At 58.8% G+C, this 12,947-nt stretch overlaps 1 protein-coding gene across 1 annotated transcript in view; it reads left to right on the top strand.

Annotated features, from left to right (window-relative positions):
* Positions 1–288: 288 nt before the first annotated feature.
* Grip2 (glutamate receptor interacting protein 2) overlaps positions 289–12,947 on the top strand; it is a 45,028-nt gene continuing 32,369 nt past the window's right edge. The window contains exon 1 of the mRNA XM_013515424.1: positions 289–484. Within this exon, the coding sequence (XP_013370878.1) occupies positions 430–484 (55 nt within the window). The 5' untranslated portion in view covers positions 289–429. The remainder of the gene's footprint in view (positions 485–12,947) is intronic.

Below are 12,947 nucleotides of genomic sequence, written 5' to 3'. Positions count from 1 at the left end.
ATCAGCAAGTAAACGAGTCCCTGCTCCTGCTCTGGGGCCCCACCCCAGGGCCCCCCTCCAGCCGTAAACGCGGGGCTCCCTCTTCCGGCAGCTACCCAACACTCCGCCTTGGGGTGCGGGCTCCCTCCGCCCGGCCCTGCTGCCGCGGGGAGGGGGTCAGCCCCGCGGCCCTCCTGCCTCTGCGGCCCATTCATCTCCCGCTCCTCCCACGCCGGCCGCGCACCGCGCTCCCGCAGCCGCGTCCGCGCGCTCATTCACCGCTTGCTTCCGCGCGGCGGGCTGGCGGCGGTGGGCGGACCTGGCCCGTCCCCCGCCGGTCCCAGTCCCCGGCCCTCCCGGTCCAGTCCCCGTCCCCGGTCCCGTCCCCCTCCTCCTCCCCTGCACCCCGCGCCCGGCTCCATCCCCTGTGCTCCGGGACCGGGACCGGGAATGCGGGGCTGGCGGCGCAACCTCGCGTTCTGCCTGCAGCGGCTGCCGGACGAAGGTAGGGGCGAGGGACGAAGGACAGGGGCTTGCGGGCTGGGGGAGGTTCCTGGGGGAGGTTCCTGGGGGCGGGTCCCCTGGGGTGGGGACGCACAGCCTGAGGGTCCCCGGGGCGTGTGCAGCGGGAGGGGGTGGGGGCCGAGTGCGGGAGACTCGGGGACCCCCGGGACGCCCACACCCTGCACCCGCAAGCCGCCCACCCAGCCTGCGCTGGACCCTGGGAACCCGCGCCCAACTTTCCCACGCATGCCTCGCGCCGGTCCTGCCGCAGCGCCTGCCTGTCTGTCACTGTCCTGTATCCTCCTGGCTGGTGCTACCAGGGAGCTTCGCGCTGTCCTTGCACCCTGGCGACCCGTGGGCCATCAGGGTGGCAGGCCAGAGCTCGGCTTCGGCCTTTAACCTTCCCATCCCCGCGCCTGGCATCCTCTCCTCTCCTGGGAGGAGGACCTGCTCAGAAAGGCTGAGCCTGTTTTCCAAGGTCACACAGCTTGCAGGTGGACAGTTGGGACGGAATTGGAACCCGAATGACCCCAAAACTCTCGTTCTCTCCGCCCCTCCGAGGCTTGGCCTCGGGTCTTTGGGAAAGAACCCACTTCCAGCCCAAGCCAGCGTGTGGAGAGAGGACGGGGAGTGGCTGGTGCTGCCCCCAGAGCTAAGTAGGGCCCCTGTCCTGAGGATGTGCAGGACCCTGGCAGGCCGAGGGGCAGCCCCTGCACCCCCGGGGGCTGCTTGGTGCTCCCACGGTGCTGGGTGGGGGCCTGGAGAGACCTGGGAGCTGCCCAGGAGTGGTGAATGGAGGGGACCTTGCAGAGCCCCACCGGGCCACAGCCCCCACCTGAGTGTGAGCCCCCAGGAAGCCAGACGCTCCGGCACCAGCCACCCTGCTCCCTTCTGGGAGGCTTCAGGAAGGAAGTAATGAGGCCTTGATGCCCGTGTAACAGAGGGCACCCTTGTGCGTGCATGTGTGTGTGTGTGTGTGCACGCACATGTGTATGAGTGTGATGGCGTACAAGGGCCATGTGCCAAGGTCTGTGTGCTGGGTGCAGGAGGCAGGAGGTGGGAGGGCACATGGGCCACCTGTTCAGGGCACCTGCACACAGGGCCATATGAGGTCCATGTGAGACATGAATGAGGCAGAGGGTCTTGTGACAGCTGCAATTGCTTTGTCCCTCCCTAGCCACATCTTGCTCCAGGAAGCGCTCAGATTTTCCTTGAGTTGAGATTGATCCTTGAGCCCAGCACTAAATCAGAGGGGGCTGGCCCATCCACCCACACTGGCAGGAAATTACTGGTTTAAAAGAGAAAGCCTCCACTTTCTCTGGGCCACAGGGAAATCAGCTCCCTGGGCTAGGGTTTCCCACATGGCTGGGTCTTGTGGGAGTGGTTCTGAGATGGGGTGCAGGTGCACCCTAGCCTGGGGGGTGCGTGGCTGGACAGCAGGCTCCTGTGAGCAGCCCCTCGGTGCTCACTGGGTAGCTTTGGACAAGCTCCTTAACTTTTGAGATTCCCTTTCCCTGGGAAGCTGGAGGGCTGCCCTACAGGTCTGTGCTGAGATCCTGGGCAGCTGGCATATAGTGGATGTTCACTGAGCCCAACTCTCTTCCTGCTCTTGATTGTTGGAGCTACTTTTTTCAGATTTGTTTTGTTTTGTTGTACCAGGAATCGAACTCATAACCTCATGCTTGCCAGGCAGGTGCTATGCCTCTGAGCTAAATCCCTGGCCCTTTATTCAGATTTGGGGGGTTTAGGCCCAAGCCAGTTCCCAGGTTGCGGAGGCCCATGGGGGGTTCTCCACTGTGACATTCCAAGACCTCAATAGGATGGTCTCCTGGATGGTCTTGCCCTGGAGTGGGCTGAGCAGTGTGCTGCCACAGACATACCTGCACCAGCATGTGCCACTCCAGTGTCCAGCGCCTGGAGCAGTGGCCATGTCCCCTGAGGACTGACACCTGGGGCTGCAGGACCCGGGGCCCTGGGGGTCTTGTTTCACAGTGCTTTGGGCGGGTGTGAGTGACCATGTGATTGTGCTCTGGGGAGGCTTGGCCTTTATATTCCTGTGGACAGTGGGAATATTCCTCTGCTCACTGCAGCACATGCTTCACTAGGTCCCCCTCACTCCAGAATCTGGCTGGTGTCTATGTGTGGCACAAAGATGAACCCCAGCCTTTAGCTCACCCTACCCCCAGACCCACAAATAGCAAGAGTTCAGGGTGCCCCAGAGCTGGGGAACACAGGGTTGGAAGGGGTGATTCCTATGCAGGGTTACTTGGAGGAGGGGGCACCCAGACACCTGGGTGAGGAGCTTGGTTCCAGGCAGAGTCTGCCTGCCCCCCATCCTGTCCTGTCTGCTGTGCAGTGGACTCCTGGGACATTGAGGGGGCGCTCACAGAAGTCGCTGAGTCCAATCTGAACAGAAGGACGGAATGAGGAGCAGCAAGGGGAGAGGACTTTTCATGCATTCAACAGATATTTCCTGGGCTCGCAGCCAGCTGCTGAAGGGTTCAGATGTGGACGAGCTGAGGACCCTGTTGGAAGAGTTTACTTTCTAGAGGGGGAGACAAGGAATGTGGACACACACACATGTGGGTGGGGAGTGCTGGCAGGGCTTCTCCACACAGTGTCTAGTGGTCAGGGAAGGCCTGTCAGGATGATGTTGGATTTGGTCTAGAAATGAGAAACCAGGGAAGAGAAGTCTAGGGAAGAGAAGTTGGGGTCTGCAGAGGTCTGTGGGGTGGGGTGCAGAGGGAGTCCAGGTCACAAGAGGCAAGATGGCCTTGGACAGGAGGACTGTGTGATGGGAGCCTTCTCAGGGCGCGGCCGAGGGTTTGGGGTGCCCCGGAAGAAGAGCAGGGTGGTAATGGTGTGGACAGCCAGGGAGAGGCGGCCCAGGCTGAAGGGCAGGAGCGGTGGGTGCTGTCCGCGGTGCTGACCGGCGCAAGTCTCTGGAACGGGACCGATTAGGAGGGTGAGTGTGTGCAAGTGTGTGAGCGCGCGTGTATCCCTGTGGTACCCGGCTTGCTGGTGTGTCCCCGTGCCGGTTACCAAGGAGACAACGGGAAGACAGAGGGCAGGATTTGATTGGCTTTCCGCAGCGCTGCTCCTCTCTCCGTCAGAACCGCAGCCCGAGGTTACAAATGGCCCGGGCAGGCGTGCCAAAAGCCAGAGGACGATGAGTGTGCGTGCCCCAGGGCCTGTATGTACTTACGTGTGCGTGCGTGTGCTTGTGTGTGTGTGGCTGAGACAGCAGCCTCTGGGGCTCCTGTGCTCCCCCTGGGAAACATCTGCTCAGTCCCTCAAATCAGGGAGCGGGGCCAGATACATTCAGGAAGCAGCAGCCAGCTGAGGGAAAGGGTCTTTTGTTCAGCTTTAATAGCTGCACTGTCCACATGGAGCCCATTCCAGATGTCTTCCTGAACCTCTAAAAATGTAAAGAAATCTAGGGGTGGCGCTGTGAGTTCCCACGGAGGTCCTTCCACCCTACCCGCCAGGGAGTCCGGAGTAGATCACAGATCCCACTGCTTCTCTCTCCTGTAAGATAATAGGGTCAGATTTTCTTTCACTTTGTGGGTGAAAGGACACAAGTTCTAGCTTTACTTAGAAAGGCAGCAGGGAAACAATGCCCATCAAAGTGGTTCCTCCGTGGCTGGCTTTCCGCAGCAGCAGCCCAGGTCGGCTTAGAAAATAAAATTTAGAAATATCCAGGTTGAGGACTGCAGAAGATGTGGCGTTCTGGTCTCTCCTCCCCGGCTTCTGCCACCTCCCGCCCAGGGCGTCCCCCTCCACTCCTGCGGCTCTGTCCTGGGTGCCAGTGTGAGTGAAGGGAGGCACCTTCTCTGGCTTCTTGCCTTGTTGTCCCCATCAGGGTATTTTCCTTCAAAAAATAGGGAAATATCATCCCAAGCCTTCCAGCCAGCCCACTTCTCTGTCCCCTGTTTGTACGACTTTCATCTCTGGGCTCTTTCTCTGTCTCCAGTGAGCCCCATGGCTACTTGCTGAGCTCCTCGGGGCTGTTCTTTCCTCTGGTGGGGGGCGGTGCTGCGTGGGTCTAGAGGAAGACAGTGGGAGGGAAGAGTTTGAGGGGAGCCCTTAAGGAATCGGGGTATTGGGGAATGAGGTCAGACATAACCATACAGTAGCTGATTGCCACCAAGGGTTGCTGTAGCCTCACCCAGTCTAAGTGCTTTAAGATCAACCACCCTAAGGTGTAGGATTCTTAATCTTGCTTTTCAGAGGAGGAAACTGAGGCAGGGAGGGCAAGTGACTCTCCCAAGGGCACACGCAGTGAGGCCTCCTGGGGCCCCTCCAAGGGACCTTGGGATGAGCTGCTCCATGCCCAAATGTGGCCCCTTTCCTCCCGGGGTTGCACTCCTGTGGGACACCAACCCCAGGGTGCTCGGCCCCTTGCCAGGACACGTATTGTCACAGGAATGGGGCTCTGCAGAAGGGCTTGAGCCTGGCTTGTGACAGGTCTTCTTTGCCTCTGCAAGTGGCCTGAAAAATGAGTTGCTGATCAGTTTTAATGGGAGGGCAAATTTTCACATAAAAAATATGGATTTACGGCTTTCTCTGGAAGATCAGGCAGCCTTGACTTCACATTTGAAGACTCTGCTGTGCTCCCTACCTGGCCCTTCTTACCCAGCCCAGGAAAGCTTTCAGGAGGGCTGCGTCCCATCAGCTTGGGTGCCCGGATGTGGGAATGTGTCCTGCTGCTCTGCAACCAGACCGAGAAACTTTTGCTTAGGTTTATTATGAATCAGTGGAAAGCACTGAATTTAAATCCTGCCTGCCACTCTAAGCAATGTGGGCTTAAGAAGAGTATTGCAGGCTGTCTCTTGCTCCTTGATCTCTCCCCAAAGTCAGGTTTAATAGCAATGCGCATCTCAAGGTTGTTTAAGAGGCATTAAGATTAAGGGTCAGGCCCTGGTACAGTCAGAGTTAGCAGAGAGCACCTTTTTCTCTCTGGGTTCAGGCAAGAAAGAAAGCAAATGTTTTGTGTGACAGAGAAAACCAACCACGAGGTTTGAAGGGGAGCCGCAGACCAGAAGGCACAGTACAGTGACATCTGTCACCAATAAAGGACTGTGTCCTGGGTGTTGAAGGACTTGCTGCAGACCGATGGGAGGGGCACACAGACAGCCACCGCCCCAGACCCGCAGGAAGTTAGCACCGCACCACTGGGACGGAACATGGACAAAAACTGCTTGAGGAGGAAGCACTCACCCTGGCTCCTGTTCCCAGGAGCGGTCTGTGGCTGCAGGTCCCACTGCCGTGGGCCGAGATGAGACCCAGCTGCATGGTAGATGGGTCGGGGAGCCAGCTGCTCCCCACGTGCTTGGGAGGTGGGGAGAAGGAAAGAGGAGTGGCTAGGTTGAGACAGCCCCTGGATCCCCAGTCCCCCAGGCCCCCAGGCCTCACTTCCTCCAGGGACCCTCCTTCTACCCACACCGTGAACTCAGCAGTGGGTCCCTCTAGGCACAAGATCAGTGTCCTTGCGTCCAGACCCCTCCAAACCCTACTGTGGACACTACTGGGTCAGGCCTTCAATGAGGGGTCCCCGGGGACATTCCTATCCAGCTGTAACACAAGAAGGGACACGGATGGCCACAAAGAGAGTAAAAGACAGACAGCCTTCCTGCCTGAGGTAGGGAAAGGTGGGCAGCAGCATCCCAATTTGGAGAAGCAGTTTTAAAGTCCACAGAACCTACTGCTGGGGAGACCTGGGGCAGGGAGACTGACCGACCCATCAGCACTAGAACCATCTGGGGGGAATGGACAGCGTCTGGAGCATCCTGACCTTTAACCTGGCTGTCAGTCTAGAATGTCCTGACCTTTGACCCGCCATTTCCTTCCTGAGCATCTGTTCTGAAAAATATCTAGTACAGACACAAAAACCAGCACGGGCGAGGGTATCTCCTGTATTGTTAATGAAAAATAAAAAGGAATAAACTAATTGTCCATCCCAAGAGGACTCGTGAGAACTGAGGGGTCTCATGATTCAGCGGGGGATGGGGGGGTGATGCCCACCTGTAACCTCAGCACTCAAGGAGGCTGGGGCAGGAGGATGGCACATCCCTGCCCACTCTGGGCAACCTAGTAACTTAGTGAGACTCTGATTCAAAATAAAAACTAAAGAGCACTGGGGGATGTAGATTTGGGAAGGCCTTGGGTTCAAGCCACAGTACCACCAAATAAACAAACAAACAAAAATCTCAAAGAGATTGGATAGGGTGGCACAACCTGAAATCCCAGCTACTCATGAAGCCATGGCTGGAAGATCAGAAGTTTAAGGTCAGCTTGGGCAACTCAGTGAGATTTTGTCTCAAAATAACAAGCACCAGAGTGCAGCTCAGTGGTAGAGCATTTGCCTGGGATGCAGGGAGTTCCACTCCCAGGACCACGAAACAAACAAGCACTCACGCCCGGTGGTAGCCATCTCTCTCCAGCCTGTGTCTCCTACCGCCGCTCCCCTCTCTCGTGGAGGCGGACACTGCTGGTCCAGCACACCCTTCGGGAAAATTCTTCTCCAGAGCAGAGTGAGCGCTTATCTCTGTCGCTCAACACAAACCTGGTTTTCCCGTCACCGCTGCTGCACTCTGCTTTGTCCTGAGGTGTGGCATGACAGACAGGAAGTCAAACTGTTTCTCTAACGGAGCCACACAGGGAGGCCCTGCTGCTCCATTCCAGGCGTAAGGGACAGTGCCACTCTGCTCTCTGCTGTGGCTGATCGAATCTGGGCCGGCTTAGGATTTATGAAACTTTACAAAGGACTCAGACTTGGGCGGTTTTCCCTGGTCCAGGATCCCTTGTCGGTGGTGGCACCAAGGCCCAGTCTCTGAGAAAGGGACATGGCAGAGGCGGCCACCAGGCAAGCACAGGCACAGAGGCTGGGAGATAGATCCCTGCAGAGAGAACCCTGCAAGGAGCACTTACCAACACAGTGAAGGGGCGCGTTCCTTTCTGCCCGTGGCGGGGTGGGGGGGTCTGGGAAATGAATTCTCCCACAGAGCCTGGGGTACACTGGCCACCTCCTGGCCCACGGCACTGGACTGCAAGATTGGCTGCTGGGGTGGGGGTAGCAGCTGGGGGTGCTGGGCGTCACCGTGAGGCTGGCCCAGGGGTGCATGGGCGCCTCCCCCAGGCCACCTCTCTCTGGTGACTGCAGGGCTCACAAATGTGGCACAGAAGACCTACCCTCAGGGCTCTGGGGTTCTGGGGGGGCAACAGAATGCAGACAGGAGTGACCTGGGCCTCACACACCCCAGGATCCAGGCCCTGCTGGACCGTTTGCCGGTTGTCGCTGTCTGGTTCTGAGTGTGAAGCAGGCTGAGCCCAGGTCCCTCTGAACACACGGACTGTGTCCTAACCACATTCAGGGACAAGGTGGTCCCAAGACATTGATGAGCCCTGCCCTGCGGATCAGAGGAGAGGACAGAAAAATGGGGAGAGCCAGGTGTGGCCTGCACACCTGTAAACCCAGCACTCAGGAGGCTGAGGCAGGAGGATCACTGTGAGTTCGAGGCCAGTCTAGGATACATAGTGAGTTCAAAGCCAGCTTGCACTACATAGTGAGATCCTGTCTCAAAAAAATAAATAAGTAAATAAAAATAAACAGAGAGTCTCCATGGATATCATCTTCCAGCTCACTGGGGTTTCGTATAATGAGCATGATACAGAGATGGATAACTCATGGGTGAATCAGAGTGGGGCAGACAGGGGCCTGGGCCAGCCACGGAGGGCACTGGGCAGCACACATGTACAAGTGCCTACTATGAGCTGGGCAGGCACTGCCTCTGTAGGGAGAGGATCCTTCAATGGCAAGGGGTGTGGATACGGCAAACCGTTTGGGCCAGTGTGTGTTCCAACTCCGTTTCCTTGGGGGAAACCTGTTGTTGCTAGTAGGGTTTGGAGCCAGGAACTCTTTTGGTGTGGAGTCCTAAGTCTCCGTTTATATAACTGGCTGCTCATTCACACAGCTCATCCCCGGGGTCCTAGGCTACTGGCAGAGAGGATGGGAACCTTATCCGGCGCTGGTGCTAGAGGTGGGGCTTGGGAAGGGGCAGCTTCAGGTCAGGTCGTGGTGGGCAGGGGCTCCCTGGTCAAATCCTGGTGGCTTTAGGAGAAGAGGAACAGACAGTACACAGCAGGCACATGCTGCCAGCCGTGACCCTGTGCATAGCCTGGGACCCATCACAAGGCCCAAGACCCAATGCAGGCAGCCTGGGGGCCACAACCTCCTCTCTCGAAGGCCAGTGCTGTGGGGGCACGGTCTGCTAAGGAGAGGGGCTCAGGGAAGAGATGACTTTGCCCAGCTTGGGAGTGGTTGGGGTCTGGATGCTCTGCCTTCCTGTGACCGGTTTCAAGATTCTCCCTTTCCCGTGTTTCCGGTTTACAAACCCTTGCACAATATTTGCTGGGCGTTTACCTCTTTCCATGATGGAGCACAGCAAGGCTGATCAACAGCGACATCGCAGTGCCCCATGCACATGGTGCTAACGCACATGCAGCTCTGGCCTCCGTTGTCCCTAAGCAAAGAGTGCAGGCTGGGGTGCAGCTCAGTCCCGGGACAGAGAAAAAGAAAGAAGCCGCACATCGTTCCTGTCCCCCTGCAGCACCCAGAGTTCCCATCTCCACAAACTCCCCGAGCAGGACGCCTGCTACTTCCCTTGCAGGGTTTGCTTTGGCAAGCGAGACTCCAGGAAGACTGTGCTCCTGCTTGGGGGCAGCCGTGATGCTCTGGCCCTAAGCCCATGCATCCTGTGCCTCCTTGGCCACGAATCCTGTGGCCGCTGTCTCTGCTCTTGTCCCTTCTCAGCCTCGAGCTCTTGGGTGTCACTGCGCCCCGCCTCGCCATGTCTTCCTGTCCCTGTGGCCTCCCCACATCCCCCCTGGGGTGGCCGCACTCACACACACCTGGGAGCGGGGGAGCGGACCCGGGAGGGGAGGCTGGTGTCACTGTCCCTCTCCCTGGCTGGGTGCTCACTCCCTGTTCTTTGTGCAGTCTGCAACCTGGTAACCACAGACCAGGGAGGTGGTGGGAACGGGGGAGGGGCAAGGACGTGGCATCCAGGGGTAGAGGGCAGGTGAGGCAGGGCCGCCACCAGGGAGGGCCTCCCGGGAGAGGTAGCCTTGGTGCTGCGCCGGAAGAAGAGTGTCCCACAGAGGGAACAGTTTGGGCAAAGGTCCTAGAACTCTGTACGTAGTGTGACTCCAAGCTTTGTGGCACCTGAGCTTTCTGTCCCCCAGGTCTCATGACTCACGAGTCTCACGAGCCTCCGCTCCCGTGCCACCCTCTTCCGGGCAGCCCCTCCCTCCACAGTGTCTGCTGCATAGAAGAGGAGACCGAGGCTGAGGGGGTAACCGGTGTGACTCATCTCCCTGGAAGCCTGGGGTGGCACTGGGCTGTGTGGTGCCTTCCTGGGGCTGGAACCTCGTGGTGGCTCAGTGGGGATCTGACTTTCCACGCTACCCCCATGGTGCCTGCTCCTTCACCTCTGATTCACCCTCTGAGAGAGAAGGGCTAGGAACAGGAGAGGCGTGGGGCATGGGGTTTCTCCTGTTAGTACACAGGGTTCCCCCTGGCGGGGGATGGGGTCCCCCATTGTCGTATGGGGTCCCCTCTGGTTCTCCGGATGGAGGGTACAGAGCCCTGTGGGCCCCAGGGGCTCAGCTCCCCGCTCCCTTGCTGTGTGGCCACAGGCACATGTGCTGACCTCTCTGAGCCTCAGCATCTTCATCTATAGGGACCAGGAGGATGGGACCTTCCGAGTGACCACAGTTACGGTGGCTTTGCTGCTGTGGCCCCTGGTAGGTAGCAGCAGAGGAGGCGCTGGCATGAGCTGCGGCTGCAGATGGTAGGCAGCTAATCTATTTACTGCTTCCTAATAAATATGTATGACACATCAATAAAATATCTTCCTTGTAGCGCAGGCCAGATCCAGGCAGGCGCAGGGCTGAGCGGCCTCAGGCATGGAGTCTGGGGGCAGTGGAGCCTGGGGTCCTGTGTTAACCCTGTTTCTGCTGCACGCCCGCCATGAGCGGATGCAGGGATCCCCACTGCTCCTCTGCTCACCCTGCAGAGAAGAGGCTATGCTAGTGGGTTGAAGCCCAGCGAGGGGCCCTGCAGGCCACACAGTCCTGGACCCCTCATCCTCCGGAGCTCAGTCTCTGGTGTGAGGCTCCTCGTGGGCCCTGACACGGCTGCCACAGCCCCATGCATTGCTCACCAAGCAGCTCCTGGGCAGCAGCCCTGCCTTGGGCCCCGGGGACCCGGTGGTGGCTGAGGTGACCAGGCCTGGGTCCCGCTGGGCTTCTGTCAGCTGATGAGGCATCCATGCACAACGTCCGCAGCCGGACACGCACACGATGACGGGTGACGCAAACAAGAAGCAGGGTCAGGACGGCGCCCTGAGGCAGGTGACGTGGGAGAGCTCATCATTTCCCTGCCCTCCTTCTGCAGCTGCCTGTTGTCCTCGAGGCACTTAGACCCTGTAACCCCTGTGAGGGTCAGTGCACCTTCAGGCAAGGAGTGGTGTTATATGCGTCCTCAAGCCGTCCTGATACTACCACGTCTTGTGGCAGCTCCGTTCCCCTCTTGCAGCTGTGTTTAGTTTGCGTAGTCCACAAAGGGCTGGATCCACAGTATATAAAGAGCTCCTGTAAGTCAACAAGAAGGTGACCCACTGCAGAGCAGGTGCTCACGGAGCAGGAGGGCCAGGTGGCAGGGACAGAGGCACAGCATGGCCGCTGAGGGGACACGCAGCCGTGGTGCACATCCTCACCACCTGTTTCTCTTGTGGTCCTGCTGCCCCTATGCCCCTCTGACCCTCACAGCCTCTGCCATGCTCCAGACAGAAGCCACACCACCCATGCTGCCCCACACCCACCCGGGAGCAGTGTCAAGTGAGAAAGAGACCGCACTGACTGGCAAACCTGACTTATGCCTGACCTGGAAGCAAGGTCAGCCCTTGACCATGGAGCAGAGTAGGGGCCTTGTTGCCAGGGGCAGAAATAAGCAATGTCCAGTGCGGGACCTCTGCATCGCAGACGATCTTGCCTGCCTGTCTGTCTGTCTGCCTGTCCATCTGACTCACTGCTGCGGAGCAGGTTGCAAGCCCTGGTGGGTTCCAGCCCCGCATTCCAGGAAGCAGTTGCTTCTGGGGACTTGTGGTGCCTTCAGGCCGTCCATTGCTTGGGCAAGGCCCACCGCGTTCCGAAGGGATGGCCACTTTTCTGTGTCCCCCGGCCGAAATGGAGCCACATCCACAAACACCACCCAGACACACTCAGGCTCAGGCTCTCTGAATACCTGGGCACTGCAGCAGGTGAACTGTCCAGGGAGCAGAGGGACTCATCCACCAGAAGCAGCGTGAACCCCTGCTACCCTCTCAGCCGAGGTGCAGATGGTGGCCTGACCCTGGCCACGCTCTTCCCTGTGGACTTCAGCCTCAGGGCCCTGAGGATGGGGGCGGCCGCCTTCATCTGCTTTCCCCAAGGCTGGGTTACCTGTGGCGGAGAAGGATGCATTGGTGTCTGGCTCTGGGGCGCCCAGAGCTTCTGCTCAGCTCTCATGAGGGCCTGGGGCGGCGGTGTCAGCGTGGCGGGATGGGCAGAGTCACAGGTGAGCTAGCGAGCCCGGAAGGCTGGGCAGGCTCTTTACAGCACCTGCTCTCTCGGGAACCTTGTCCCCCGCAGTGTCCCTGCCGCGTGACCAGCACCTGCCACCGGCCTCACCGGCCTCTCAGTCCAGCTGCACCAGGACCAAGCCCAGCAGGAGTCTGAGGGTCAAAGCACAGCACGCCCCTGTCTCTGAACATCTGTCCTCCTGTCTTCCTCTCACCTCTGCTGCTCGCAGACTGGTTTCCGTCTCCTTGTCCTCAGCCTCCCTTTCTCTTTCTCTTTCAATTTCTCCTGGATTTCCTGAGAAATAAACATGGCCCGTTTGTCTCTGAGCCAATCCATCGTGAGCTCCACCGGCAGGGGAATCAGCACAAAATAAAACTGACATCGGCCATAACGGGCGCGGTAAAAACAGCCATTGATCTAAACATCAACCACGAGGTCGGATCTCCGCACCAACGTCAAGCTGTGCAGAACGCGCCCTGAGAGAACTGGAGTTGACAGAAACCCTGGCCGTCCGGGAAATCGCCACGGAGAAGTCATCCGCAATCGGCGTGTGACTGATGGCTCGGATTTTCATTGCCAGTTTCATTTAGGAAAGACCTGATCTTTCCCAGGAAACCGACCTCGGGAAGCGGAGAGGGTGGGAACCGGGGAGGCTCTGAACTGTGCTCTGTAGAGGATGAGCCAGTGGGTTAAGTGGACTCGACGGGGCTCCTGCCTGAGAGTGCGTTCCCGTGGGCGGCCTCAGGGGCCCCGCACAGATGAAGGCGCACTAGGGGTGGCATGGCGGGGCCTCTGGCTGTCCCCCAGCTGCTACCCTGGAGGCAGGGCAGGGACCCTGGCAG

Source organism: Chinchilla lanigera, unplaced genomic scaffold (genome assembly GCF_000276665.1).
Source record: "Chinchilla lanigera isolate Chin_1 unplaced genomic scaffold, ChiLan1.0 scaffold00028, whole genome shotgun sequence".
NCBI classification, from domain to species: Eukaryota; Metazoa; Chordata; class Mammalia; order Rodentia; family Chinchillidae; genus Chinchilla; species Chinchilla lanigera.
This window is presented reverse-complemented; position numbering and strand designations above follow the sequence as displayed.